This window comes from Mus pahari, chromosome 9, assembly GCF_900095145.1.
Source record: "Mus pahari chromosome 9, PAHARI_EIJ_v1.1, whole genome shotgun sequence".
NCBI classification, from domain to species: domain Eukaryota; kingdom Metazoa; phylum Chordata; class Mammalia; order Rodentia; family Muridae; genus Mus; species Mus pahari.
The window spans coordinates 27693669-27717314 of NC_034598.1; the positions used below are offsets into that span (position 1 = coordinate 27693669).

At 50.6% G+C, this 23646-nt stretch overlaps 1 protein-coding gene across 1 annotated transcript in view; it reads right to left on the minus strand.

The window, feature by feature from the left end:
• The window catches only part of Hk1 (hexokinase 1), a 70329-nt gene that overhangs the window by 10070 nt on the left and 36613 nt on the right, over positions 1-23646 (minus strand). Inside the window, exons 4-14 of the mRNA XM_021205486.2 lie at positions 20563-20682; positions 17188-17283; positions 16572-16671; positions 16279-16462; positions 12895-13050; positions 10491-10724; positions 7583-7887; positions 5716-5864; positions 5296-5415; positions 2539-2634; positions 1763-1862 (exon numbers count right to left, since the gene is read on the minus strand). Of these exons, the coding sequence (XP_021061145.1) occupies positions 1763-1862; positions 2539-2634; positions 5296-5415; positions 5716-5864; positions 7583-7887; positions 10491-10724; positions 12895-13050; positions 16279-16462; positions 16572-16671; positions 17188-17283; positions 20563-20682 (1660 nt within the window). The remainder of the gene's footprint in view (positions 1-1762; positions 1863-2538; positions 2635-5295; positions 5416-5715; positions 5865-7582; positions 7888-10490; positions 10725-12894; positions 13051-16278; positions 16463-16571; positions 16672-17187; positions 17284-20562; positions 20683-23646) is intronic.

The window sequence follows — 23646 nt, forward strand, 5'->3', positions numbered from 1 at the left end:
CTTCCCCCCTCCCCTCTGGCTCTCCCCCAACACCCCCTCCACCTCTGCTCTCCTGGCCCAGTCTCTTTTCTGTTCGCCCTGTTCAGTCTGGCCTCTTCCCAGATGCCTCTAGCCGAAGTCTCTCCCACCTCTACAATAGCCCTTCTCGGCAACCATGTCTGACTCGAGGTCAGGAGTGAGGCTCCCAGAGATGTTGCTACTCTCAACTGCACATGCTGTAACAAAGCCTGCAGGGATGCGAGTGAGCTTTCCCTCCATTCAAGGAGTATGGCTCCCCACCTTCCCCTACCACTGGATTGTTTCTGGTTTCTCCGTTCCCTTCTACCCAAAGTCCAAACAAGGAGGAAAAAAAGGAGCCCCGGATAGAAGATGCAAAGAAAGCCAATATACGTGAACTGTATCCCCTGGCCATGAGAATTCTAAACAAAGAGGTCGGTTGATGGAGGCAAGAAAAAGCTGGCTCATAGGGCAGGAAGGTGAGGCCTGGCCTCTAAGGGAATCTGCCCAGTCACGCTGGGTCTGCAGGTCTCACCTACGCCCATCCACAGGCAAAAGGCTGGGCTGGGCAGGGCTGGGTGGTGAATGCTTTGCCAAGAGGAAGAAAGGAATAAAATCTCTGGGGCAGAAGCCAAATAGCTTTCATCTGGAGGTGCTTCCTGATTTTCTATATCAACAGTTGTTTCAAGTAGCTCAATAATAAATACAAAGGCTTTCCCTGGTACAGAGGGCAGCCTGTGTGAGTCCCATTCCGACCTTCAGACGCTGGAAATGATCTTGAGGCGACGGTGACATTTCGAGATGTCCTACTAGTGCTTGCAGGTATTAGTGACTGAGAAAGTGTTTGGGGGGTGCAGTGACACAACCTAGAATCACCCTGGGAAGAGGGTCTCAATGAGGGACTGTCTGTATGGGGTAGAAGGGGCATCTTATGTGAGTTGAAGACCCAGCCCACTGTGGGCAGCGCTATCCCCTAGGCAAGGGTCCTAACTGGGTAAGAGGGGGGAAAAATCAAGTTGAGCACAAGTGAATCTGTACATTCATTTCTTTCTACTCTATAATGTGACTAGTTGTCTCAAGTTCTTGCCTATTCGTAACCTGGAACTGGAGGCTAGAATAAACCCTTTCACCCCTAAGTTGCTTCTTTTAGGCTATTTTATTATATCAGCAAGTGGAGGTGAGGACCAGCATCCAAGGTTGTTCTTGGACCTCCATAGGCACTGTGTGGCACATGCATTCCTGCACACACACACACACACACACAGAGAGAGAGAGAGAGAGAGAGAGAGAGAGAGAGAGAGAGAGAGAGAGAGTTTAATCCTCTTGAGGTGGAGACCTTACAAGACAACAACCTACAGGGTTGGGGGTCACTTAGACGGTGGCTACAGACGGTGAATGGTGCCCAAGAGCACAGTGGCCCTTCCCAGCTACAACATGGTCAGGAGTGGAGATGGTCTCTACTTCCTTTTTAGCCCTTGAGTCTGCAGCCCTGAGGCTTTTGTGCATGGTCTGGTTCCAGGCACCCCACTCCATTTACCTAGGACACATGAGTTTTTTTGTGCCTTGTTCCTAGAGAGCTCCCTAACTCATATCCCTAATGTAGCAACCTGGGGTGTAGCCTGCCTCCATACAGAATTCTAGAGGAGGTAAAAATGGTACCCACAGATCAGCCGCTCCCCCACCAAGGACTGAGCTGCTGGGTTTGTACAAAAGAGGAAACGCCAGCGTCCCCTTCCTGGAGAAGAGACCCTTTTACGGTACTTACCCACGATGAGTCCAATCTCACAAGTGGGTTCTTCATAAGCACAGGTCATCATGGTGCCCACAGTGTCGTTGACCACAGCCACCACATCCAGGTCAAATTCCTTTGAAAAGAAGGGCACACGGGAGGTAGGGGAGGGTCAGCTGGGCCTGGCTTGAATCCTGCTAGTCCAGGCTGTGGACTAGACACTTCTGGGAAGCAGGGTTGGTTTCCTGACTGGCATTCTGTAATTTGACCCTGAGTAGCAATATTGTCTATAAGTCTATTCCGGCCAACAGGGCCATCCATGTCCAACGGGTGCTTGCACTCTGAAAAGCCTGGCAGTTCCTGGCTGTATGGGCTCTCAGGAACTTTCCATCATTTCATACCTATGAGTCATGATTTCTCCTCTCTTTGGGTGTACCATTCTTTTCACATGTGCACACACACACACACACATACACAGCACACAGTACATGTGTGTAGGTCAAAGGATAAACCACAGGAAAGGATTCTCTCCCTCCACCATGTGGGTCCTAGGAACCAAACTCAGGCCTGCGGCCTTGGTGGCAGGCTATCAACCAGCCCAGATTATCATCCCTTTATGATACAAAACCGACAAATGTCACTTGACTGCCTGGCAGTGACTGGGGCGGGCAAGGGGACAGGGACACTTCCAAATCGCATGCTTCTGTGGCGTTCCAATTCTTCATTTAAAAAAAAAAAAAAAAGCAAGCTTAATTTTTGTAACCCACCCCCCGCCATGCAAAGCAAACATTATCTTAAACATATTAAGTTACCTCTCTCCTTTTTACAGCATCCCTCAGTAAAGTGGCTACATCGTGACCCACACAGTCAGTGGCTTTGAATCCCTTTGTCCACGTGATCAAGACGCCCTAAAGCAGGAAAGGCACCCAAAGAGTTTAGGTGAGTAACCTTCAGGTCACTCTTCGGTCAGGAGGATGTGACACCCTACCTCCCAAGCAATAACCACAGAGGCTGTATGTCGAGATGCTGTGACAACATCACACTCAGTACAAGAAAGCAAGAGTGGGTAGCCGGGCGGTGGTGGCGCACGCCTTTAATCCCAGCACTTGGGAGGCAGAGGCAGGCGGATTTCTGAGTTCGAGGTCAGCCTGGTCTACAGAGTGAGTTCCAGGACAGCCAGGGCTACACAGAGAAACCCTGTTTTGAAAAAACCAAAAAATGAAAAAAAGAAAGAAAAAAAAAAGAAAGCAAGAGTGGAATCCTGTGGGCTGGCCCCCTCCTACCATCTTCACAGACATCTGCTTTCTAAACCCACTTCACAGATGGAGAAATGGAGGCACATACGGTTGGCTTATTTAAAGGAATGCAAAATTGCAGTAACACTGTTACTTTATAGGCAGACTTTAAGCTTCACAGGTCTGAAGTTATACACTGCTGGGGAAAAATGCCATGTGCGTGTGTGTGTGTGTGTGTGTGTGTGTGTGTGTGTGCGCGCGCGCGCGCGCGCGCGCATCCCATACCTGGAATCTCAGCACTTGAGAGGCTGAAGCAAGAGATCATCTGCTAGTTCAAGACCAGCCTGGGGTACATAGTTAAGTTCTAGGCTAGCCTGAGCTATATAATGAGACCTTATGAAAAAAAAAAAAATCACACCTGCAATAAACAAGAGTTTAGGAGCAGAGATGCAGCTCAGTTGGTAGAGGGTTTGCCCAGAGTACACAGAGTCCTGGCTTTGATCTCTAGCACCGCACAAATCAGGGATGATGGTAGGCACTCATAATCCCAACCCTTGGGAGGTAGAGGCAGGAGGATTAGAAATGATGGGCCATCCTTGGCTACACAAGGAATCTGTGTAACAGATTCCCAGCCTGGGTAACATAAGCCCCAGCCTTTAGAGAGAGTCAACTGATGTTAGATGTTTGTGTCTGTGTGCCGTGTCTATGTGTGTGTGCATGTATCCGTGTCTGTGTGTACGCGTGCGTGTGTACGTGCACTTCCCTCCTTTTGATGTTGCTTGTCTGGAATTATTCAATCCCTGTTTTCATGGCTGTAGTCAACCTCCTTAGGTTGGAGCTTTTCTGACGACATCACCTTACTTAGCTCTCCTGGAGCTGCCAATCAGGCCTTAAACCATCCCCTCAGGCCCCTCCCTGGCCGTGTCTCCACAGGCAGCCATGCAGGGCTGCCTGCAGATCTTTTAGACAGGCTGGCTCCTCCCTCAGTGATTCAGCATCACCTTCTCCCTCTCTGCACACAGTATGCCCACCCAGGCCTGGCCCTTCCCGCACAGTGGCAGAGTGCTGGTATGTGCCTCTGACTCTGGCACTGCCATAGGAAACCCCTAAGGACAGAAATTGTAACCGGATTGGGAAAAAAAGAAAAAAGAAATAAGAAATAAGAGGAGGATATGCCTACTCCTAAAGTATGGAGACGATTTTTATTGTAGACACAGGGAGAAAGCAGGCAGAGGAAATAGCCCAGGTTGAACACGGCAGGCCGACCTAGAGGGGACCAAGAGAAGAGAGACAGGGAGGGCGAGCAAGAGAGGAGTCACCATCCAAAACAGGAGCCTGGTATAACCAAAAGGACCAAGATATATAGGGATCAGGGCTGGGGGCTGGGGGAGGGGGAGCAGAAGCCCAGCTCCCAGGAGATTTAGGGTAGGGGTTGGAAGAAAAGTGTGGGAGGAGCCAGGCTACAGAGTGAGACTTGTCCCGTGTTGAACCCTAACCGAAATCCTCCACCTGTACCCACACCTTAGTTCCAGCGGTGGTGGAGAGCCACGCCCATCTGGGACCCTTTTCATCCCATAGATCGAGCAAGTGTTTACTACAGGTCTGTTCTAACAGGGCACTGCACCAGGGCCTACGGGCATCCAGCTCCTTGCTGTAACAAGCAGCCACAGGAAAGCGGCCAAGGGCTTGAGGATGTAGCTGGCTGGCAGAGTGCTTGCCTAGCATGGGCAAAGCTCTGGGTGCCACTCCCCAGTACACAAAAAACCCCGGTGTGGTCTCGAATGCCCGAGATGCCAACATCTGAGGAGGAGGACGCAGTGGCATCAGAAGAGAAGACTGTGGCTACAGAGCAAGTTGGAAGGTGGCCTGGGATAAAGGAGTAGAGGGAAAATGGGGTTGAGGAGGAAGGAAAGAAGCAAAGAGCAGGTGAGCTCCTAAGAGGCGTGCACTGAAGGTCATTCTTTGTGCCCGAAGGCCCCCAGGATTCTCAAAAGTCATGGCTCCAGTTCTTTTGTTTGTTTTGGCTTCTTGAGACAGTTTCTCTGTGCAACCCTGGCTGTCCTAGAACTCACTCTGTAGACCAGACTGGCTTCAAACTCAGAGATCAGCCTGTCTCTGCCTCCCGAGTACTGGGATTAACAGTATGCACCGCCACCGCCACCTAGCAGGATAGCCTCTTCCAAATGATGGCTCAAGTGTAGAGTCTTAGTGTCGCTCTGGAGAGGGGGGACTCATGAGACATGTAAGGCTAGACATCCAGGGATATCCCTGAGGTCAGAGGAAACCCTAGCCACAGGGACTCAACACTGCCAGGGCCACAGGGAAGACACTCACGCAATCTAGGCTCGTCTGCTTGCAGGGAAACGAGAAAGTGAAGCCCAGAGGCATCCGGGGACCTTTGATCCCCATGTAGTCCAGGAAGTCGGAGATGCAGGAGACAATGTGGTCAAACAGCTTGAAGAGAAAAGGAATGGATTAACCAGGCTCTCCTTGGTTTCACACTTTGAGCATGTACACACACACACACACACACACACACACACACACACACACGCACACACACACCACACACCTTTCTTTAGGACCTTCCCAGTCACTGGAATATCACAGGCTCAAATGGTCTGATGCTTTAGGGGTACAGGGCCACAGCCGCAGTGTTATGTGGCAGACACGGGTTATCTCATGACCACCAGTGCCACTGGCCAGGTGTGGGATGCACCCTGTACGGGCCTGCATGTGCCGGGCCCACCTTACCTCATCCCCAGTGCCCTGCATGATTTCCAGGGGAATGGAGTAGATCTTGTTGTGCATCTCCACAGTTCTCTTTTTCCCACTACGGATCTTTACCAGTAGGACTCGGAAATTCGTTCCTCCGAGATCCAAGGCCAGGAAGTCACCATGCTCTGTCACAAGGAAGAACACAGAGGAAAAGCCTCAAACAGCTGCGTTCATCTTAGTGGCCAGTAACCCCCAGGCTGCCCCCGCTCCGGCATTACGGAGACGACTGTGAATGGTCCCTGCGGTGTACACAGAGTGGCCTAGGCTCTGCGTCATAAGCTGGGCTGGCATCAGAACAGTTGCCCCAGAAGGGAACCTCTAGGCACAATGAACGTCACTGTCACTTAAAAGCCTGACAATGGTATCTTCATTTTAGTGACCCTCATATAAAAATGCATAATTTGTATCAATGTATGAATCTAAAAATGACCACAGCCTCCCCTTCCTCTTTGCAATGTGCGTGTATGGTTGTTTTTGTTGTTATTGTTGCTGTTACTGTTTTGAGACAAGGTCTCTTTGTGTAGCTGTGGCTGTCCCGGGAACTCATTCTGTTGACCAAGCTAACTTCGAACTCAGAGATTTGCCTGCCTCTGCCTCTGCCCCTCTGCGCCTCTGAGCCTCTGCCTCTGCCTCTGCCTGCCGAGTGCTGGGATTAAAGGTGTGTGTGCCACCATTTGGCTTGGATGTATGGTTCTTGTCATTGAAAACAACAGAAGAACCTGCTTCTCTTCTTTTTGGATTCTGGGACCCAAAGGGAAGTGGCATGGGCAAAGCTGGGCCAGCCCTGGCCTTGGTCTCCAGATTCAGCTTCTGTCCAGTAGCAGAGCACAGTGACCCTCGGCTGGGAAACCTACGGCCAGCTATAATGGGTATATAGTAAAGACTGAGGGTGGCTTCTCAGCTGACCCCCAGCAGAGGTCAGCAGACCCTGGCCTGGATTAGCAGAATCACACAGCTGACCCACTGACCCACTGACCCACTCCACAGTGGTTGGTTTATACCACCAAATTTGAGAAAACCCTGGCCCACTTCTGCCCTACCAAGCAGAGACTCATGGAGATGAAGATGTGTCTTCTATCCCAGACAGTCAGTTATTCTGAGGCTCCACCTAAGAATCTTTTCAGTGTCGCCATGGAACTAGCCTCAGTGAGGGGCGGGGATGCTTCTCCGACCTGCCCAGGTATGCGAAGCCCCAGGTCCGTCTCTCTCACATATACCCTGACACTATTTAAAAGATGAGGACCATGTGAATCCTTCTGTTGTTTTGTCTCATGTAGCCCAGGCTGGCCTCAAACTCACAATGTAGCTGCGGCTGGCCTTCAATTCTAGAACTTCCTGAGTGCTACTACCACACCAGCTTCCCATTTTCCATTTCTAACATGGTTTTACAAAGAGCACCAACCTGGGAAGTCCCACTAGGAAAACTGAAGTGCTCTAAGTCCCCAAACACACACACACACACACACACACACACACACACACACACACACACACCACACTGCACTGGGTTAGGTAAGATTCCAGCTCTTGTAAAACTAGACATGACCTGAGCCGGGCGTGGTGGCACACTCCTTTAATCCCAGCACTCGGGAGGCAGAGGCAGGCAGATTTCTGAGTTCGAGGCCAGCCTGGTCTACAGAGTGAGTGAGTTCCAGGACAGCCAGAGCTACACAGAGAAACCCTGTCTCGAAAAACAAACAAAAACAAACAAACAAACAAACAAAAACTAGACATGGCCAATCCAACAGCATCCTCAAGAGGGTTCTAATATGTCCCTTACCCATCCCCATCTCTACCCCACCCTCTTCCTGGGACAGGTGTGGCAACCCCAACAGGCTCTCACCAGTCCCATCCGGGATGCTCCGGACATAAGAAGGCAGCATTTTGACCGTAGCACTGCTGTGGGTCTCCTTTTTCAGCCCCATTTCCATCTCCGCCCGCAGCTTCTTCTTCACCTCCATCAGCGCCTGCTTGCTGAGGCGGAAGTGGGCCAGAGTTTCCTCAATCTGCCGGTGCTGCTCGGCCAGGCGGTAGGCAACAGCGGTCACCATGGCGGCTCCCTTGCCGCTGCCACTCTCCGAGAGGAGGAACCGGACGTCTGAGTCAGGCACCAGGCGCCTCAGGGTCTTGTGGAACCGCCGGGAATACCTGAGGGAGAAGGTGGTAGTGGGTGAGCCACAAGGGCTGGGGCTGGGTTCGAACTCTCCGGTCAGAAAGCTTTGATTCCATTCTGTTATTGCTCTTTGCTTATGCAACTTCTATGTACATGCCATAGAAACAATGCATGAAATACAAAAAAATTATCCAAAACTGCTTAGAACAATAACAAGAAAATTAAGAGGAGCTCATTATTTTATGATTATTATCAACAAAAAAAAATTTCGAGGGCCCAAACCATCTTTGTGTGAGGCAGAATGACTTGCTAACTCCAGACCAACCTGGGCTACAACGTCAGTTCTAAGCCAGCTGGAGCTACATAGCAAAACTTTGCTTCAAGGGAGGGGAGATGGGACGGAACGGGACAGGGTGGGGGCTTACAGAGGGGAGACCGGGAAGGGGGGAACAACATCTGAAATGTAAATAGATAAAATAGCCAATGAGAGAGAGAGAGAGAGAGAGAGAGAGAGAGAGAGAGAGAGACTGAGACTTTGCTTCAGATGATCAAAAAAGGGGGTCTGTGAAGGCTGTACCACAGCCCTGTATCACAGAGGCCAAGGAAAGTGCTTCAGAGTCAGACCCAAGGACAAGGGCGAATGCTGAGCCCTTGCCTCTTTCTACGGCAAGTGATCTTGAGCCAGTACTGACCTTGGACTCGAGGAAGACCAGAGTCTGGCTGAGGGTGGGGCTGGGAAATGAATGGGTTCAGTGAGGAACCACACAGGAATGAAGGAGCCAGGGCTCAATAACCCCTCTTGTTCGGTTTTGTTTATTTGGCTTTTGTTTGTTTGTTTTTCATTTGGCTCTTCCTCTTCTCTAGAAGAAAAGCTTAGGCCAGCGTGAGACACAGAGCCTGTGGTCTACAGTATGGATGGCCACAGGCCAAAGGAAACAGGAAAAGCTATTTCCCCCAAAGACCAACAGTAACTGCTTCCAAGGAACAGGTTAAGAACGACTTCTATTCTTTTTGAAACTCTTGAAAATGGCCTGGAGTTTCTAGTAATTCTGAAATGAGGAAACACTGCTCTGAGTTATTCTTTGTTTTTGAGCATGCGCATACTCCTGGATGGGTGCACATGGGTAAATATACATACATGAGCTCACGTGTGAGCACAGGCATGGAGGACAGGGGTTAATATCAGGCGTCTTTCTTAATTGCGCTCCACCTTATTTTTAAAGATAGGGTCTCTCCGGAATCTAGGGCTCCCCAACAGGCTAGACTTGTGGCCAGCAGGCCCCAGGGATACTCCCATGTCTACCACTCCCCCCCCCCCAGGGTTACAGGTGCAGGCTGCTACACTTGTCTTGGGTTCTAGGGAAGTGCATCCTGTGTCCCAACTTGTATAACTTGCACTTTCCTGACTGCGCCGTCACCCCGGGTCAGAGTTACTCTTTTAAATGTGAAGGTGTGGGCTCTAGAGAGATGGCTCAGTGGTTAAGAGCACGTGCTGCTCTTCCAGAGGCCCTGAGTTCAATTCCCAGCAACCACCTGTAACTACGGTTCCAGGAGATTCAACAGACACATGTGTAGGCAAAACACTAATGCACGTAAAATAGTAAGTTATTAAAAGAAGGTAAAGGTGCAAACAGAAGTAGTTTTGGAGCACGGATGACCCTAACGCCACCAGACTGTATCCTGAAGATACACACACACACACACACACACACACACACACACACACACATCATATTAAATGTATATAATACACACAAAATTGTGAACTTGGAAGTTGGCATCACCCAGCTAGCCTACTGCTGGCCCCTTGGCACTCAGGAACTAATTCAATGCATATATTTATGCAAGCCTCCCAGTGTGAAGGCTGAGAATCTACAGATACGAGCTTCAGTCTTACACAAAACCCAGTGCCATGGGCAGAGATCATGAGACCTCAGCAAAGACTTAGGATTCTTAAGATTCACTTTCATTTCAGAAGTTTCAGCCACCTGGTCAATAGCCGGGGAGACTTCTGAAGCTCGGAAGGGCCAGCACCGGGAACAAGCAAGAAGGCAGCTCAGTAGAGAAGCCTGTCCCAGTCTGTAAAGATCCCTGATGATGACGCTATCTCTGGATCTCAGACGGCAAGAGCAGACATGGGCCCATTTGAAGCAGCGGTGTCTGAGGCTGATGGATTATATCGGAAGCTTCTGAAACAATGGCGGCAGAGGCCAGAAGATCAGGAGTTCAAAGCCAACCTCTGCTATACAGCAAGTTTGGGGCCAGCCTGGGCTAAATCAAACACTGTCTCAACAACAACAACAACAACAACAATAACAACCACCACCATAAAAAAATGCAGAATATCTATGACCAAATTCCAGTTCTAACAGGGCGAATGGATATAATGCAACTCAGCTGTAGAGACACTATACCTCACATTCCTGACTGGAGAAACTTCTGTCTCACCTTGGGAGATAAGAGACCAAAGCAGACTGCAGAAGCAACACGTGAGAAGGCACTGGGGGTGAGGCGTCCCAGATGAGCAACTCTGAAGCCTTGCTTCCCAGATCCAGGCTCTGTCTTATCTTCCCAAACCATACCCTTCTGGACAGGGGCCTCGGCCTCAGATGGGGGGATTAACTCAGGGAGGACTCACTGTGGGTGCATCTTGTAGAGAGAACCGTCCACGCCAACTGTGGTCCGCAGCCTGGGCGTGCCCTTGTTGTCCCGCAGGCGATTCAAGATGGCACCGAGCGTGGCAGCCACCAGGTTGGCTGATCGGAAGGAGACGATTGTGCATACGTGCTGGACCGATACACAGTCATCGTGGGATGGCTCCACTCCCAGGCGGGTCAAGATTTCCTTGGCATTTTGAACGCCTTCCTTATCCCTGGGAGGTGGGCGAGAGAAAGATATCAAAATTTAAGAGTACAGACTCACGGCAGGCTGTGGAGAGCGCCAGAATTGGGAAGCAAAGCTGGGGAAGGCAGAACCCACGGCATGGCCTGGTGTGGGTGCAGCTCTGTGAAATGCCTGAGGTGAGGCTCTTGCAGGAGAGATATCTGGCTGGTGGAAAACTCTACCAGGCCGGGTACCTCATGCCAGGCCTTGGAAAGGGGAGACTGCACGCGTGGCCTGTGAGCAGGTGGAGAAAGAGCTGTTTTTTACAGCTGAGGGTTAATTAACATAACATGAGGGGACCTCCCCCTATGGAGCATCCAAGTTGCTTACACATACATACCAATGTTGTCTGTAAAATTCTAATTTTCTGCCTATGAGTCTTGTGTTATTTTTTTTGTTGGTTTCACTCAGAGGTACTGTATGGTTCTGTTGTTCTTATACATGGTTAGTCTTAAAAATCTTTCTCCTGTCTGTCTGTCCATCTCTGACCCCTTTGGCATTGGAGTTATGGTTCTTAGTAACCAAAAACCCAGTGGCAGAATCAGGCCAAGATGAAGAAGGCAGGCACTTTCTTGACTTCGCCAATGACTGTAAAGTTAAAAGTTATAGCACGCACGCACGCACGCACGCGCGCACACACACACAGAATCTCGGGACTAAAGGAGAATGACCCGATAAACAAACTCCAACACGCAGCGTGGGCAGAGACTAAATCCAGGAAAAGCCCTCACCCCGCCAGCAGCCTCTTTAGCCACAGAGATGGCTGTGCATATAACTGTCAGAGCCGAAGTGAATGAAGCTCCGCCGGCCGGAGGTAAATACCCAGGACCAGAGGGCACGCTGGCGGTCGACGCATGTGGGGACCGATGGCACAGAGCAGAGAGCTGCCTCAGGGCTTTCTGTCTTTGCTGATGGCCTTCCATGGCTGTGTGACACCTCCTGAAGCAGGACTAGAGCCTGCTGGGACACAGCAGCCATGCGCAGCACAGGACTCATATAGTCTGCACCATGCTGTGCACCTCTCAGAGTCGAGACGGTGGCTCCTGAGCATCCTATGGGATGCCAGAGGGCAGAGGGCAGAGGGCAGGATGCTGTCTGAACCTTGTCTTTATCTATGAACCAGTGTTTCTCAAACTCGTTTGTTTCGCAAACATTTTCAGAGAACATGTGGGAGCTGGGAGAGGTTTGGGGTTCAAAAGAAGTTTTGGGGAATGATGGGTTAATCACATTAATTAGCGTCCTAATTAATGAATAATATAAACTAGTATTTCCCATAGGACCATCCAGTCATTGACTAGACACCTCTAGGTTTCCTAGAACACAGTTTGGGAAAGGCCATGATACACTAAGAGAGAATTCTAAGAATCCAGGCCCAGGTTTGGTCAGACCCCTGCTCGATACTGGAGTCATCCGCTGCCTGGACCCAGCTTTTACCCAGGATGTGTGTGTGTGTGTGTGTGCGTGCACGTGTGTGTGTGTGTGTGTGTGTGTGTGTGTGTGTATGGTGTGTGAGGGTGACAGAGGGGACTGTTTTTGAAACCACACAAGAAAATTATCTACGGGCTGGAGAGATGGCTCAGTGGTTAAGAGCACCAACTGCTCTTCTGAAGGTCCTGAGTTCAAATCCCAGCACGCACATGGTGGCTCACAACCATCCATAATGAGATCCGATGCCCTCTTCTGGTGCATCTGAAGACAGCTACAGTGTACTTAGATATAATAATAATAAATAAATCTTTTAAAAATAAATAAATAAAAGAAAATTATCTATAAAGCACTTGTGCTAAATCCTTTTCTCTTTAACTCTTTTTTCTTTTTATACCTATGGATGTCTTGTGTGCGCCACATGTATGCCTGGTACCACCGGCGGCCAGGGGAGAGTGCCAGTCCCCTGGAAATAAAGACAGATTACTGTGAGCTGCCATGTGCGTGCTGGGGGCTGAACGTGCTAGGCCATCTCTTTAGAGCCCTAGGCTGTTCTTAATGACTGTACCAGAAAGTGTGGGCAGGGAGACCAGCTGGAGTGGTCATCTGAGGGCCTGAAGGGCCCAGGCGGCCTGGCGCGTGAAGAGAAGTCCCCCCAACCCCCGACCTCTGGGTTTAAGTCTCAAGAGATAACAGGCCTCTGCCCCCCTTCCAAGCCCCTGGACGGTACCTACGTTTCAATGGCGGACACGTCGCTAGTGGTGAACTTGCCCCTCGTGAGCAGCTCCGGAGTAATGCGCCCTTCAAATAAGAGGCTTTCCTTGGCCATCTTCACCAGGATCAGCCGGACCAGCTCCCCCATGTACATGCCACTCACCATCTTCTCGAACCTGCAGGAGCGAATGCCACAGGGATCAGTGTCAGCATCCAAGGAGGGGACAGCAGAAGAACAGAGGGGACTCCACCCCCACCCCGCTGTGTCTGTCTCTCAAGCTCCAAGTCTCCACGTTCTGAACAGAGCGGCTACCCAGGAGGACACTGAAGGGCAGGGGCATGCAAGGAAGGCTGCCTGGAAGCCAGAAAATGTTAGGATTTAGATTAGGGGCGACAAGTGTAAAGGGTCATCTTTCTTTTTTGTTTGTTTGTTTGTTTTTTAGACAGGGTTTCTCTGTGTAGCCCTGGTTGTCCTGGAACTCACTCTGTAGACCAGGCTGGCCTCAAACTCAGAAATCCTCCTGCCTTTGCCTCCCAAGTGCTGGGATTAAAGGTGTGCGCCACGTGACTGAATGACACAGGGCTGCCATTCCTATCTGTCCATCATAGACCCATCAGGGATGGAGGGATAGAGGTAGCCAGGAAGTAGGCAGCTCACAGGAGGGAAATGTCCTCTTTTGGAAGATGGGCAAAGCTGTTCTCTATGGGAGAAGGGGGATATTTGTATATTGGTTTTTTTTTTTGACTAAGATAAATATTTAGAAATTATTAATTATGTCTTGTGCGTTGTCTGTGCGCCAGAGCATATGTGACCATGAAGGACGGTTGCAAGCTACCTGACGTGGGTTCTGGGACCTGAACTCGGAACCTCTGTAAAAGCAGTGTACTCTCTTAGCTACTGAGCCATCTATCCTGTCCCTGTACAAGTGTGGGTCATGGCCTTGGCGGCTGGCGATGATGAAGAAGACAGAGATGAAGAAGACAGAGATGATGAAGACAGAGATGACGAAGACGACAGAGATGACGAAGACAGAGATGAGAGGTGTCAGGAGTAAGGACCTCAGTGCATTGGCCCGCCATCGGCAGGGGACCTAGAGACCATTCTCCCTGGAGGAAGCTACAGCTCCGAGAGGTCAAATCACCCACTCAGGGAAGAACATCAACAGTGGATCTGGGTTTGAATCTCAGTCCCTTCAGCTCTGGAGCTCTAGATCTTCACTGCAGAGGTGCAGAAGATGGGATCTGGAGCTGGTAACTAGGTCAGAGCTAATACAACCAACTTGTCTCTACGTCTGATGGGTTTGGCTTTTGTGGCTTTCTTGTTTCCTTTCTTTTCTGAGACAAATTCCCACAAAGCCCGGCTGTTCTTAAATTTGATACAGAGCAGAGGACGAATGACCATGAGTCTCTGATTCTCCTGTCTCTGCTTTCTGAGGGCTGGGATTAGAGTTGTGTGCTATGAGGTCTGGCTTCTACAGTACTGGGGTTCCAACTCAGAGCTCTGTGCATGCTAGGCAGACGCTGGACCAACTCTGCTGCATCTCCAGCCTCACCCTGATGCCCAGGGGTAGGCTCTGAGTAAATGAAGACAAATCAGCTCACACACACACACACACACACACCCCGTGTTCTGGACGAATTCAGGGATGGGTCAATCGCACAGTGAATGTAGTCTGAGGTGTGACTCCATATCTGAAGCCACCTCTCTAGGTCCAAACACTGGAGGGGAGCCTGTGGATGGAGATTAACCCATGGCAGGCAGAAGACTCAGCTCAGGGGCTCCTTGGGGCCTCATGCCATAGTTGAGTCAGATTCAGAGTCTGGCTGATCAGGGACCGGAAGGAACCCCTAAGCAATGCAGACCGGAGGCCTCCTCTTGAGAGTGGCTGGTTAGCTGGCACTCCCAGAGCTGGCAGTGACACAGCAAAACAACGTGTTCCAGGCAGAGCCATCCAGCAAGCCAAAGATGCTACCGGCCCCGGAGCGTCCAGCCCTGGCCTGTCAGCACAGCACAAGCCTGCTTTCAAACACAGCCTTTATTGTTCCTGTTCCTGACTAGCCCAGGCAGGCTCACTCAGATCCAGAGAGTGGATGCTCCCTGGCCCGAAAGCACCATCTGTGGCCTGGCTGTTCGGCTACTGCTCAGGCTCCTGTCGTAAGCGCCCTGTGGAGTCTAGGCTGGAAGCCCCAAGCTGGCAGAAGGCAAGCAGGGCCTGGCTGCCTGGCTCACATCACTTCTGTTACCATTGCCCCCGAGTCTTCTCATCTGGGTGACAGTTAAGACAGGGCCTTCCTTCAGGGTTCTACAGAGGGCACGTGACCGTGCAATCTGGCTACTGAGTGGTTAAGACAATTGCCCGCATCTGGCGCCTCCTAAGCTAATCGTTTATGCATTTGAGATGAGGTCTCACATAGCCTAGGCTGTCCTTAAAGATGCTATAGAGCACAGGATGACCTTGAACTTCTGACCCTCTCCTATCACCTACTGATGATGGGAATACAGTATCACTGATCACTGCACCCATGTGAGGGACGGCGCCTCGGACATGCCTGGCAGGTAGCTCTGCCAACTGAGTTGCATCCCAATCGAATGGTGATTAAGCAGAGAGAATGTTATTCAAGAGCTTTAATTATTATATTAATGTACACTTACGGGGGTTTTGCCCGACTGTATATCTGTGCACTGAGTTGTGCTTAGTGCCTGTGGAGGTCAGAAAAATGGAGTCAGACCCACCCAGAGCTAGAGCTATGGATGGTTGTGAGCTGCTACGTGGGAGTTGGGAATCGAAACCAGGTCCTCTGGAAGAGCAGTCAGTGCACTTGACCAGATAGCCATTGCTCGTCCCTAAATTTTAAAAAATCTTATTATCATTATGCCGCTACTACTGCCATTACTATTAATACTATTATTATTGTGTATGTGTCTCAGAAAACAGAAGTCTTCCACCTTGCTACCTGAATGTGGGTTCCAGGGCTGCTGGGCTTACACGCTAAGAGCCTTTATCCCGCTAAGGCATCTTGCCTTTGATGGCATGAACTTCACAGCCCTGCGTCTGACCAAGCGAGAAGCACAGTCCACTCACGCACATCTGAAGTAGGGCAGGGCAGGCCTGTTACCTCAGCTACCCAGGAGGTAGAGACTGAAGGAGCGTAAGTTCAAGACCAACCTACACGACTTAGTAAGACTCTTGTTTCAAAATAAAAGCATTTTAAAGGCTGGAGATGTGGCTCGGTGGTAGAGTATTTGCCTAGCACTGCTGAGAGCCTGGGTTCCACCCAGTGGGGGGTGGGGTGGGGGGGGAACTGATGGGTGACAGCGCTTGTGGCTACCTGGTTTTCTGGCCCAGTCTTTCGCTCAATGCCTCCTAAATCAGAAGTGTAGCCAGAAGAGAACGTTAACTCACAGCTGTTTCCCAGGGTTGAGGGATCCCCGGTCTAACTCTCTGTCAAACTCAGTTCGGATGTCTTCCAGGGACCCATCGTCCCCAAAGGCTCCCCATTCCGTGTTAATACACATCCTCCCCTCATCGCCTTCCACCAGGTCGATGTGTCGCAGTTCCTCCATGTAGCAAGCATTGGTGCCAGTACCTGGGAGAGACAATGTGGGAAGCTGTAACCCCACGAGGCAAGGAAGGGCGCCTTACAGGCTGAGCAAAGCAAGAAGCTCGGGGCTGGACCGGGTGGCGGGACACCCTACCAATGATCAGGCCAACTTCACACTGTTGGTCGTCGTAGCCGCAGGTCATCATGGTCCCCACTGTGTCATTCACCACAGCTACAATGTTGGCGTCATAGTCCTGGGAGCCGATAAAGGAAGAGAATGTCACCATCAGCTCCCACATGGGCGCGGAAATCCTAACCAGGCAAGCTCCAATTCTCACACGGCAACCATGCTGATGGGTGGCGACTCGGCTTCACTGCGGCCAGGACTCAATTAATTGGATTAGACAGCAGTGATTACATTATGGAAACGGCAAGGTCCCCTTAATTATCTGGCTTAGGATTCTTCAGGGAGTGGATTTTACTCATGGAGCTACATTCCTGGGCAAGCTTCCAAAGGAGCGCCTAAGAATCGCATGCGCATGCGCAAGGCAGCTCCGGGGGCATGCAGAAGGCAGCTCTAACACTGTGGGGATGGTCTCTGCTGCAGACTAGCTATCTTTTGGTGGCACTTCCGAGAACTCACATCTGACCTTCTCCCTGGGCTAGGATTCTTGTTCCGTGCCCCTCACACCTGACAACATGAACCTTAAACCATTTTAAGATGGAGATTCCTCCCAATACCGGACTATGCACAACCCAAGAGAAATTACCCCTCGCTTCTTAATGGCTTTATTCAGCAGCTTGACCACATCTGCCCCTTCCACGCCACTGGCTTTGAACCGCTTTGTCCACGTGATCAGTACAGCCTACGGAAAGAGAATGGAAAAGTGAATTGAAGGCAGTGAATTTAGGGACAAAGCAGACACCCTCTGTGACAAATGGCCTTTACCAGGTCACAATGGAGATAGAGCCGGATCTGTCTGTCTATCCCACTTAATGGGTTTCCCTGAGGAAAGTTTTTTTTTTTTTAATGATTTATTATTTTTTATGTTCATTGGTGGTTTTGCCTGCATGTACGTCTGTGTGAGAATGTAGGATCGATCCCCTGGAAATGGAGTTCCAGTCAGTTGTGAGCTGTCATGTGAGTGCTGGGAATTGAACCCCGGTCCTCTGGGAGAGCAGCCAAGGAGAGATGCTGACAAGCCTAAATCCCTGGGGGATGGTGCATAGGTCCGGACTTAGATTGGACATTACATTTTGTATTACTTTGATCTTGCACATGGCCTTAAAAAAAAAAAAAAAAAAAAAAAAAAAAGATGACAAACAGCTGTACGTGGCTTGCTCTTTTCTCAGTCAGGAAGGTTGCCATAGACACAGCAGGTTGGGGATGATGGATGTCAGGCCCTGCCAGTCTCTGGAGGGTTAATACAAAGATGAGGGGCCTGGCCTCAGTCTGAGAGATGTGCACACTGTTCAGGAGGGTCTGAACCCTTGTTGAGCCTTCGATCCTTCTTCACGCTGGAGCAACTGTGACTAAGGCCTGCTTTGGAAACGTCCCTGGACATTGCTTTCTTCCCCTCCATCCCCCAGCGAGACAATCAAATGTGGCACTGTGGGAAGAACAGGGACTTGAGTGGCCAGTCCTTCCTCCAGGCTTCTGCCCACTTCCTGGTGGGGGGCTATCTCATTCCACTGAGGGGCATAGTATACACGGAGAATAGTGGAGTTGGTCTAGATTCGGGAGGCCAGGCCATGCATATCCCTCAGGGCCTGGTCCAGTGCCGGTTAAACACTTGTCACTTGTTGCTCACTTAGCCGCCATCTCGGATCCTAGATCATCTGCCACGTCTCAAAGAGTAACTGACTTTGAGACAGGGTCTCGAGTGACTAACTTTGGTTTTGAACTTGTTCTGTAGCTGAGGATGACCTTAAGTTTGATTCTCCTGCCTCCACCTCCCGTGTACTGGGTTACAAGTGTGCATCATCATACCCGGGGTACATAGTACTGGAGATCTTTGTGCAAGCAGCGAACGAAGTCACATCCCAGCCCAGCAATTTGGTATTTTCAGAACATATATTCACATAACTCTTATTACAGTAAACAGTTAGAATTGATCCACCATTAGTTATGGTTATTGACATCTTATTTTGCTTAATGTATGTGATGGTTTGTAGATGCTTGACTTAGGGAATGGCACTCTTAGAAGGTGTGGCCCTGTTGAAGTAGGTGTGTCACTGTGGGTATGGGCTTTAAGACCCTCATCCTAGCTGCCTGGAAGCCAGTCTTCTGCTAGCAGCCTTCAGATGAAGTAGAACTCTCAGCTCCTCCTGGATGCTGCCATGCTCCCTCCTTGATGATAATAGACTGAACCTCTCAACCCGTAAGCCAGCCCCAATTAAATGTTGTTCTTGTAAGACTTGCATTGGTCATGGTGTCTGTTCACAGCAGGAAAACCCTAACTAAGACAGAGTCCAGTGTATAATCCCATCATCCCTGTCCTGAAGGTGAAGGATGTGGTGACAGCTTCTCCCCCAGCCCGGGCTACCTGAAGCTTCGACTGTCAGAATCATGTACTAACTGAACTTTATCAGGGGTGTGAACATATAGGAAAAAACATAAAATACACAGTTCAGCATGATCTACAGTTTTAGGTATCTTCTGGGGACTTGGGGCCTTTCTTCCACACTACCACAATACAATGGCAGGCATTCAGGAAGGGCTGCAAGAGGTACTCTAGGGGACCAACTCCCCTGGACATCTTGAAGGTATCTAAGTGCTGGATAACTCGGGCGTCTAGCTCGGACTACCCAAGTTCCCGAAGGAGAAAGGCTGGGAGAGAAACACCTTAGAGGTACTCAAAGGAGAGGGCCTAACACGTGAGATGAGACGGGGATCAGTGCCCCGGGTTCTCTCACGAATAATCTGTCATCCCATGGAGGCCTCGACTCTCCATTCTAAAAACGAGGGGCTTGATCTACTGGGCTCTCCAAACCCTTCCTGTTGATTCCGCAAGTCAAGCAAACGTGTGGCTGACAGCATCAAGGGAGACAGCAGCAGCGGTAGTGGTGGTGGTGGTGGCGGCGGCGTGGACCCTATCAACAAAGGTCCTGCAGTAAAGTGGAAGAGTGTGCTAACTAACACACACCCTGCTGTCTCCTGGACGGCAGGACGGCCTCAGTCCCTCCATCTGGAAGTGAGACTCATATCAGCCTGGGTGTTAGCTGTGAAGGGAATATGGAGGCACAGCCTGGGGCTGGCCGGGCCCTCGGTGTTTACTATTAGTATTCCTGGGGTTTGTTTACCCACAGGTGTGTGTGTGACAGGGGTGGGGAGTGCAGTATGGGTGTGTGGAGGTGGTGGGTGTTCTGTCTCTCCATACAGAAAAGGAACACTGTATCTATTCCACGGCTTTGCCGCTGATGCAGGTGCACCACATAGCGGAGCTGGACTCATCCTTTCTCAACAGATGCGCGGATGAGCGAAACGGCAAATGAGAAAGATGGGGTGACTCGTCAGTCACTGGGGAGCTTAGCAAGTGAACCCAAGGCTTCTTTTGAGGCAGAAGACAGCCTGATTCCTGAGGTACCGTGGCACCTGCCCAGACTCCAGGTCACCCTGGGGCTTACAGGTAAACACGCACCTCAGTGAAGAATGTCCCCACTTCTCCCACAGCCGTTAGGCCTCATCTACCTCCCTTTCCTTGCTCATTTATGAGAGCTTCATCAATGGCTCCTTCTACCTGGGAGCTACAAGGAATGGGGCTCTAAAAATACACCATCAACTAAAGTAATAGAAAAAAAAAATAGCAAAGCGATAGGCTGGGGACACAGCTCAGCCAGCAGAGTGCTTGTCCAGTGTGCACATCTGTAATCCCAGCGCTGTGAAGGAAAAGGGAGGGGCTTTGAGTTCAAAGTCATCCTAGGCTACCATCCAGGGAGTATCCTGGGCTACAATCAGATCCTGCCTCAAAAGAGGTCAGGGGCTGGGCGTGGTAGACGAACGGAAGGGGAAGAAGAAACTTGGCACCACAACTTCAGGTTCACTTTGACAAATGATTCCAAGACTAAGAGGCAGGGGGTCACCCGTGAGCAAGGGGAGACGGCAGAGCATCTTCCGAAGCCCATCGTCTCCCAGGCTTCCCTACCTCGTCTATTTTGGATTGTCGGCAGGGGAAGGAGAACGTGAATCCCACGGGTAATTTCTTGTCCTTGATCTTCCTTTTCTCCATGAAGTCTCCGAGGCATTCAGCGACGTGATCAAAAAGCTAGAAGGTAGAGAGAAGGGAGGGACGTCAGGTTGGGGCTGGGGGAGGGTGCTCCCGCTTTGGATCACGCTGTGCACGTGTGGCAGCTCATCCAAGCTCTCACGGGACACCTCCAGCCCTCCAAAGGAACCGAGCCCTCAGAGGTCACGGCACGGGTCATCCAGGCATGGAGGGAAACTCAGAAACTCAGAGAGTCTTCCATGACACCTTGGCCCTCTCTCAGATATCCAAGAGGGGTGACCCGGTCATTCCCAGCGATGACCCAGGAAATCCTAGGAAATCCTCGGGCAGCTCCATGGCTAGACCACCAGAGCGTTGTGCTTTGCTTTACCTACTGAAAACAAGATAAACGACCCCTAAAAATTCACAGATCCTAGGTGTGGGGGTCACATGGTTCTGCACCTGCCAACACCCACGTCAAGAAGCACAAGCGGGGCTCCAGGCATGGCTCATGATACAGCACCCATCTAACTACAACACTCCTGTCTGGTTCCCCAGGAAAAGACCCCCAGAGAAGTATAACACTATCAAAACCCACATGGCAGTCTAGAGATGATCCAAGGCTAGACACATCGGCTCACGGCTAGACGTTCCTGCACTTGGGAGTCTGAGGCAGGTGGATTGCCCTGAGCTCATGGCCAAGCTGGGCTACAGAGTGAAAGCCCTGTCTTAATAATAAGAAAACCCCAGAAGCTACCTTCACGGATCTGGGGTCAGTCCTGGCACCGTGACTTCGGACACTCGTGGGGATAAGTGGAAATGGAGCTGGCTGTGCTCTCTGCTGTCTGTGATGAGTCATCACCCCCGGTGTCTTTAAGGACAGTCCCGTGTTCAACACTGTACTACTGCATGAATATGCCATGCTATGAATATCCCACAGCGTACTTCCGGCATTGCCGTGCAAGCTTGCTGCTCTGACTCCTGAGGTATACACACACTGCAAGAATCCACCGGAAAGAACACGGAAGCCGGGCTCCCTGGATTCCGAGTGTACGCTGAGGACAGTCTCGTGCCTTCTAAAACACAGAGAACGGTGCCAAAGTGCCAAGCCATAGTCACCTTGAGCCAGCTTTCGAGGGGACCTGACTCACTGCTGGGGTTGGAGGGGTGGGGGGACACCCAGTCTGTGGCGCCTCGGTCCTGAGTCACCATTACTCAGGCTACGCTGCAGCAGTATCTCTGACTAAAGGGACACGTGACCACTGTCCCTGGAGAAACCAGGCTAAGCTTCCTGTGACCTACTTGAGACTGATACAAACCCCATTACTAAGACAGTCCCTGAGCCTTCTATGCCATCTGCAGCTCGGGCTCCGGGCACTCCTGCTGTAAGGGAGCAGACGGAGGGGGAGGGGAGAGCGGCCACACAGGAAGGGCAGGGTGTGAGGCCTGAAATGGCAATCCAGCCATGCCAGGAACCCAGAGCCAGCACCCGAAACTGAGCCAAACGCATCTCCCCGCGGTGGCTGAACAGGCCAGGCTGCCCTGGGGGTACTTATACACACACCTACAGTCTTCGTGCTCGAGAGGCTGAGGGAGGAGGTTCCAGAGTTCCAGGCTAACCTGAGCTACAGTGAGTTCCAGGCCAGCCTGGGCATCTTAGAGAGGCCCTGTCTTCTAAAATAAGATGTAAGAAATGAGCTTGGTTTGTAGCTCAGTGGTGGAGTGCTTGTCTAACATCCTCAATGCCTGGAATTCAATACCAGTACCACAAAATGAATGAATGAATGAATGAATGAATGAATCCTCAACACCTTTGGCACAACATGCTTATTACTTTTTTTTTTTTTTTTGGTTTTTCGAGACAGGGTTTCTCTGCATAGCCCTGGTTGTCCTGGAACTCACTTTGTAGACCAGGCTGGCCTTGAACTCAGAAATCTGCCTGCCTCTGCCTCCCGAGTGCTGGGATTAAAGGTGTGCGTCACCACGCCCAGCTGCTCATTATTTTCGAATAGACACAGAAGCTAGATGTAATGACCCATGCATATAACCTCACACTCTGAAGGCAAGAGCAGGATGGTGCAGTTGAGACCAGACTGGGCTATACAGCAAGTTCCAGGCCAGCCTGAGCTAAAATAAATAAATCAATATCAAAGGAAACACTTTAGGACCAAATGAGATGGCTGAGTGGCTTAAGTGCTTCCCACCGAGCCTGACAGCCTTGAGTTCAACGCTTGGAACCTACACAGTGGAAGGGAAGACCCAACTCTCCCAAGTTGTCCTCTGAACTCCACATTTGCACACTGTGGCATGTGTGCACCCCCCACACACACACACAAAATCATTTTTTTTAAAGGGGAGATGGCTAAGTTGGTAAAGGGCCTTCCATGCAAGCGTGGGGACCTGAGTTCGGATCCTGACACACGCACAGCCAGCCAAGGTAGCAGACGGCAGCCCTGGTGCTGGGGGGGAAGAGAAGAGACCGGGGCAGCTCACTGGCCAGCCAGTCAGTGAACTTCGGGTTCAATGATAGATCTGCCTCAGTCAAATAACGCAGAGAGTATTAGAGAAAGATCACCTGACATCAACCTCTGACCTCTTTGCTGTGCTCTCGTGCATGTGTGTGTATGAGCACCCACATAACTTGTACAATACACATATACTACAAACACACACACACACACACACACACACACTCCCTCTGACAAGCAGGGCAAATAATGACCGAAAGAACTTCCACCCCCCAAAAAGCTTTAAGTAGTATTTAAAATCTTCAAAACTAAGTGGTGTGTGTGTGTGTGTGTGTGTGCGTGTGTGAGAGAGATGTACATAAGGTGTATGTGCACATGTGTATCAGTGTGTGTGTCCTGATGCTCATAAACAAGGCCAGAGGAAAATATCAAGTGTTCCCCTCTATCGTTCTCCGCTTTACTTCCCAGAGACAAGGCTTCTCACTGAAACTGGAGCTGGCTGGTGACCAGCAAGCTCAGACCATCCCCCTGTCTCTGTTATCTGACAGTATTGGGG